Source organism: Alexandromys fortis, unplaced genomic scaffold (assembly GCF_014885135.2).
Source record: "Alexandromys fortis isolate MF-2015 unplaced genomic scaffold, M_Fortis_MF-2015_v1.1 scaffold_704, whole genome shotgun sequence".
In the NCBI taxonomy this organism is placed as follows: Eukaryota; Metazoa; Chordata; class Mammalia; order Rodentia; family Cricetidae; genus Alexandromys; species Alexandromys fortis.
Window position 1 is genome coordinate 13975 of NW_026068573.1, and position 6673 is coordinate 20647.

Here is a 6673-nt window from a genome sequence, read left to right on the forward strand (position 1 = left end):
TTTTTTTTTTTTTTTTTTTTTTTTTTGAGACAAGGTCTCACTGCATAGCCCTGGCTGGCCCAGAGTTTACTATTTAACAAGGCTGGCTGAAGTCACTCGGAGTTTCATTGCTGGGATTAAAGACATGCACCAAGAAGAGCCCATGTATTCTTTAGCATCTGGCCCAACACTGGCTTTAAACATTACATCTATTTGTACATGTGCATGCTAGAGGCCAACTTGTGGGAGTCTGTCTCCATCCACCATGTGGGTCGTACTTCAAACAACCCAGTCCGGCATAGCCTGGAGCAGAATTACCTCAGCCTTCAGGGTGCTGGGGGTTATAGGTACATACCACCATGCCCAGGTCCAAGAAATCCTGTCAACTCTCCTCTTGCTACACTATCTCAGGGCAAAGGTCTACCTCCTAGTCACATTTCTCTACAAAGCTGTATGGTACCACAAACTACAGCAGTAGCCTTTAAAAAAAAAAAATCAGCAGATGATTTGGGGCAAGTCTTGCTATAACTCATCCTGACCTTGAATGCCTATTTGACCCTGTCAGCCTCTTTAAGCACAATCATAAATGTCACTTACTACACTCAACAAACTCACTTAAAAAATTTAATAGCTGACTTCCCACAGGGCAGGGAACCCTGATGGCTCTTTGGGCTGACAAGGGAGGGGGACTTGATTGGGGGAGGGGGAGGGAAATGGGAGGCAGCCGTGGGGAAAAGAGAAATCTTTAATAAATAAATAATTTAATAGCCAACATGTAAGTGCTCTTTTCCCGTTCAAACTCCAACTTTGTATGCAGTTCAATTAGATCTACAAGGTTCTTAAAAACTACCTGGCCAGGAGCTGGAGAGATGGCTCAGAGGTTAAGAGCACTTGCTGCTCTTCCAGAGGTCCCAAGTTCAATTCCCCACAACCACATGGAGGCTCACAACCATCTGTAATGAGATCTGGTGTCCTCTTCTGTCACACAGACGTACATACAGACAGAACACTCTGTACATAATCTTTAAAAACTACCTGGCCAGAGCCACAATATGTAGACTAGGCTGGCCTTCCCAAAAACTTTGCCGACTGAGGGGATGTAAACCAGATTTCACCACAGGTGTTCACTGTGAAGGCTTTTAACTTTCCCACTACTTACCACTGCTCAAAATATAAAAGGACTTCTTCCTAGCAAAGGGAATTACCCCAACCAGCCAGTACCTTACCAAAGCAATGGAGCCATGTATTTCAGTGTAATTAGCCAACAAACCCCCCTCCCTTCCAAAGTACCCAAACACACCAACATCTAAAGAGCTCAACCAAAACTCTGGCTATTTCCCTCCAAAGCCTTTAAAATGAGCTTCAGAAAAGTATGTTTGCTTCCCCCAAAGGCTGCATGGGAACCACCCCCATATTGTTGCAAATTGTTATTATAGCTTTGTCATTAACTTTTAAACTCAATTCCCAACTCATATAAGATTAAGTGTTGCAAACTGTTAATACCAATCTTTAAAGGTAAAGACAACCAGATGAGGTCCACCCCCACCCAAGCCACCACAGAAATCTCACAAGTGACACCATATATGCTTACCATGCAACAAAACCTTTATTAACATTTTTTTTAACAGGTTCAGCTATTACTGAAACTTGTATTTTCTAAACTTAAATTGGGACAAATGGCCATAGTGCAGAGTAATGCCACCATTGCCCACTGGGAATGCAGACTGAAGAATTAATAGCCACCCCTGAGACGGAGGACCAAGTGCAGGGTGGACTCTTTCTGGATGTTGTAATCGGAGAGAGTGCGGCCATCTTCCAGCTGCTTGCCAGCAAAGATGAGTCGCTGCTGGTCAGGGGGGATGCCCTCTTTGTCCTGGATCTTGGCCTTGACGTTCTCGATGGTATCACTGGGCTCCACCTCCAGGGTGATGGTCTTGCCGGTCAGGGTCTTCACGAAGATTTGCATTTTGACCTTGAATTTAAAAGGTTAATTGTAAATATCTAGTAAGAATTTCGACTTCCACAAAATACCTCTAGGGAAAACCCCTCCCCCGCGTTTCATCACAACACAAAATCTGTTTTGTCATGGTTCAAAGATGCGAAAGCATTTTAAAACACTAAACTGGCGTCCAGAACCGTCACGGGCTGCAAGACTTCCGAATCTGCCAGTAACAGCCGAGATATATGAATTAAAAAAAAAAACCCAAACCACAAGGCCGTTAGTAAAAATTCCCATTTAAACACAAACACATAGCTCCTACAATGAAATTAGCGTTAAGCCTGGCCGTTGAGTCGCCGAGTACCTCCTTTCTGCATTCCCCCACTGAAATAACCGCGATGGCCTCTCCATCGGTTAGGCGTCCGTTAAGCTCCCTGGCGCGCGCGCCAGGGCCGCCCCCGCTCCGCGCACGCGAACAAGGCCCACTCTTCCCGGAAGGCCCGTTGCCGCGTCACGACAGCTCGCCCTCCCCTCCCCCACCCCTAAGAAAAAGCCCGTCTAGCTTAACGTAAGCCCCTTCTCCTAGTCCTTCCGACTCAAGCGCCGCTGACCATTACCCGTTAACGAATGTGATGAAACGAGAAAACGCCGAGCGAAACACCGGGACGCGAAGACCTCAGAGCCGCACAATGCCTCTCGTCACTGAGCTCCGCTGCCGCGCGAGCCACTATTTATGCAGCGTCTGTTGCGTCACTCAGCACGCTTACGTAGCCGTCGTCTTCCTGCGCCACCGAAAGTAGTCCCTCGTCCACCACCTCCTACCACTCAGTTAGACTTTTCACCCAAGGGCCCAGTTCCTCAAAACCGAAGAAAAGAACACTAACAAATAAAAGACCCTTTATTTCCGGCGACCCTTCTCCTCCTGAACAAAAATATGGACAAAATCATCGGGCGGATGGATTCAAGTTAAAGGGGCCTCCCTCGAAAGCTCTGGAAACTTCCTTGCTGCGTCAGCGCTGATTGGTGAGGCGACAAAGATTAAGCGGCGCTGATTGGTCAGGGCCACGGGCCGCTCGATTGTTGCTGGGCTCGGTTCTGGGGCAGTTTAACGTCGACGTTGCTAAGTAACCGGGTGCGCCTGCGCCGCGACTCGTTTTCGAGAAGTACCGTCGTTTCCTGCCTGAGGTGGGGGAGGGGGTCTTCCCGCGTCCCGAGTCCTGCCCCCCCTCCATTCCCCTGTGGCCTCGGCGGGCTTACGCCTTAGCGTGAATTGCGACCCCACACGGCTCGCACTGCTGGACGTTAGCCTTCGCTCCGTCCCCTGCAGGGTAGACATTGATGCTTCTGCAGCCAGAGCCCTTAGCGGCTTTGTCTTATCCCTAGCCGCCCGCAGGCTCAGACGGGGGAGTCGAGCGTCAGCGGGGCTGGAGGCTGAGGGCTCTGTTAGAGACCCGGCCGGGCAGATTCTCTTCCTCCTCAGTAGTCTTTAAACAATGGAAGGAAGGGGGGCACTTGCTTATTAGACTCAATACCCAGGGTTCACCCACCTCTCTAATTGGGGGTGCCTATTGTACAAAGGAAGGGGAAGGAGCAGTTTAATCCTAGAACCTCAGGATTGGGTTCAGACATCCTGGGTGTGGCCGTTTTTCCCTCATCGAGATAAACAAGGAGCAAGCAGGGCTGCGTGGATCGCGACGTCGTGCGGAGTCACGAGGGTGGCCACGTAAATAACCTTGAAAACAGCTTTGTTTGCCCCGGCTGCCAACCACCTTTCAGTAAGACCTCTAGCTGTGTTAAATTAAGTAACCTTCACTCTGTAAAGGTTCACTAGTTTTTAACATAGAACTGAACGAAACGTTGGGAAATTTTCTGGTTTGCCTAGCGCGAACCAAAAGTCCCCAGCTTCGATTTCCTCAGCACTGTGTCTACTATTTAGAATAAAGAGTTGGTAGATTTTAATTTGAAATGGATTAAAGTTTAGAAAATGTCCTTTTTACATAGTACTTTATTCTTCTTAGGCCTCATGAGTTGGACCTTGTTTCACCAAGCAGAGTAAGTCCTGAGTCAGACATTTTGACGTGCAGGTTGAGCGAGAATGCAGATCTTATGACTGGTGTGATGACTTCACTGGGTTATATTCTAGCAATTTCCAGAACGTAGTCTTATCACTTCCTGGTTTATTGTTTTCTCAAAGTAGATCATTTGATTACTTCAGCACAGCAATGATGTTTCAAAAGAATGGCATCTGGACTCCTCCTAACGCAGATGAGATGGCATTTTTTTTTAAGATTTGTTTATTTATTATGTATGCAGTATTCTGGCTGCATGTATAATCATACATGCCAGAAGAGGGCACCAGATCTCATTACAAATGGTAGTAAGCCACCAAGTGGTTGCAGGGAATTGAACTCAGGACCTCTGGGAGAGCAGCCTGGGCTCTTAACCTCTGAGCCATCTCTCCAGCCTCAAGATGGCTTTTTTTTTTTTAAAGATTTATTTATTTATTATGTATACAGTGTTCTGTCTGTATGCTTGTTGGCCAGAAGAGGGCACCAGATCTCGTTACAGATGGTTGTGAGCCACCATGTGGTTGCTGGGAATTGAACTCAGGACCTCTGGAAGAGCAGTCAGCGCTCTTAACCTCTGAGCCATCTCTCCAGCCCGGCTTTTTTCATAGTATAATTTTTATTTGGTCCATGAGTCCTTGTCTCTCCCTACTCGCCACCCCTGACAGGGGGGTCACTGTGTAGCCCCTGGTTGGCCTGAAACTACAGTGTAGATCAGGCTGGCCTACAGCTCAAAGGGATCATCTTGGCTTTGCCTTCTGAGTATTGGAATTAAAGACCTGGACCATCATTCATGCCCAACTGTATGTATGAGTGGTTACATACATACATAACTAAGCAGTTGTGATCCAAGTGTGGTCTCTACAGTGATCTTTGTCTCGACTCCAGTTTCTCCTTCAAGATGGTGGTTGGAAAAGTTCTTGGACCTGCGTGAAATCTCTTTCTACCAGGCAGGAACCAGGCTTGTAAGCCTTTTCCTTCATTCAGCAAGAGAAGATACCTTGATAAATTCCAATTTCTACTGTCTCAAAAGTTATGTATATAGCTGCCTTTTATTTAAAAGATTTTATTATTTTTAATTATGTATATTGTAAAACTACACCGGTTCCATTCTGTGCTCTACTTGCTATGCTACCACTATGGAAACTAGGCTGAAAATTTTAAAATATACAAACAGAGACAGACAGACAGGCCCATGGGTACATCCTTGAGACAAGAATGCCAAGAAGGCCCCCTTTATTGTGCTCAGGGGCAGCTTATATACGGCTCTGACCAAGCCCCAGCTCTCAGGATCTTTCAGCTGCAGACTCATCAGAACCCACTCCCCTGCCATAAGCCTCTGCAGGCTGCTCAGAGCAGAGGAAAACAAGTTGTTGACAAGAAATTCAGGGTCTGGTGGTCCACAGTCCCCAACAGTGTGTGTGTGTGGGTACATGGATGTGAGCACAGGTGCCTGCAGGGGCCAGAAGAGAGTGTTGGGTACCCGGGAAGCTGTAGTTACAGGGGGTTATGAGCTGCCTGACATGGTGCTGGGAACCAAACTCGGGGCCACTGCAAGAGCATCAAGGGTTGTTAACTGCTGAGCCATCTCTCCAGCCTTTCTTTAAACCTAAACCTCATGTTGGTTCTCTGAAGATGGACTTGGTGGGGAGGCCTTGAACCTCTTTCCAGTGGCACCACATTGGGTAAATTTCCTTTTTCCCTGTTGCACTATTTCTTGTCTACTTATCCCATGGAGATAGGTGGCCGAGCCTAGCTTACGAGGGCTGCTAGGGCCTGGGTTCTGACTGTACCATGCAGGTCTGTGGCGATATTTAAAATGTAATATTAGGAGGCTGAAGAGATGGTTTGGGAGTTAAGAACCCTTACTGTTCTTGCAGAGGTCTTCAATTCCGTTCCCAGCACCTGTGTCAGGTGATGCCCTCTCAACTCTGCACACCTGAAACGCACTGGGGTGTGTAGCTATTTGCTTAACACAGGTCAGTAATTAATTAATTAGGTTATTTATTTGTTTTTTGAGACAGGGTTTCTCTGTAGCTTTGGAGCCTATCCTGGAACTAGCTCTTGTAGACCAGGCAGGCCTTGAATTTAAAGAGATCTGCCTGCCTCTGCCTCCCGAGTGCTGGGATTAAAGGTGTGTGCCACCACCCGTCACAAGTAAGAATTTTTAAAGTAGGTATAGTCAGTCACTCATGTCTATAAACACCAGCACTTGCAGAGCTGGGACAGGAGGACTGTCAAGAGTTTGAGGCCAGCCTGAGCTATATAGTGAGTTCTAGGCTACCCTAAACTACAAAGCATGGCCCTGTTTCAAAAAAAAAAAAAAACCCAAAAAACAAGACAATAAGAAGGGCTGAAGGTATATAGCTCAGTTGGTAGAGTGCTTGCCTGGCAGGCCCAAAATAATTCTCAGCACAGGGCAGAGGTCATCCTCAGCTACAGAGGATGGAGGACCAGAAGTTGAAGGTCATTCCTGCTACATAGTGAGTCCAAGGCCTCACTATTGGTTGTTCAGATCTTGATTAGACTATCAGGTGTTCTACACAGGCAATGTACACAGCGTCACAGAGTTAAATACAACATAAACAAAAGTCACATACCGTAGCATAATATTCCCCAACAACTACTTATCCTTTAAAGAACTGTCATGCTTGTAACTAATGTTGTGGTATGAGAGCAAGAAAGAGTA

At 46.9% G+C, this 6673-nt stretch overlaps 1 protein-coding gene across 1 annotated transcript; it reads right to left on the reverse strand.

Moving 5' to 3' along the window:
• Positions 1-1561: 1561 nt before the first annotated feature.
• LOC126495877 (ubiquitin) lies at positions 1562-2703 on the reverse strand. The gene is made up of 2 exons (XM_050133457.1): positions 2536-2703; positions 1562-1951 (listed from the first exon to the last, which is right to left on the reverse strand). Exon 2 carries the CDS (start codon positions 1943-1945, stop codon positions 1712-1714), a length of 234 nt encoding a protein of 77 aa, XP_049989414.1. The 5' UTR covers positions 1946-1951; positions 2536-2703; the 3' UTR covers positions 1562-1711.
• Between the last annotated feature and the right edge of the window lie 3970 nt (positions 2704-6673).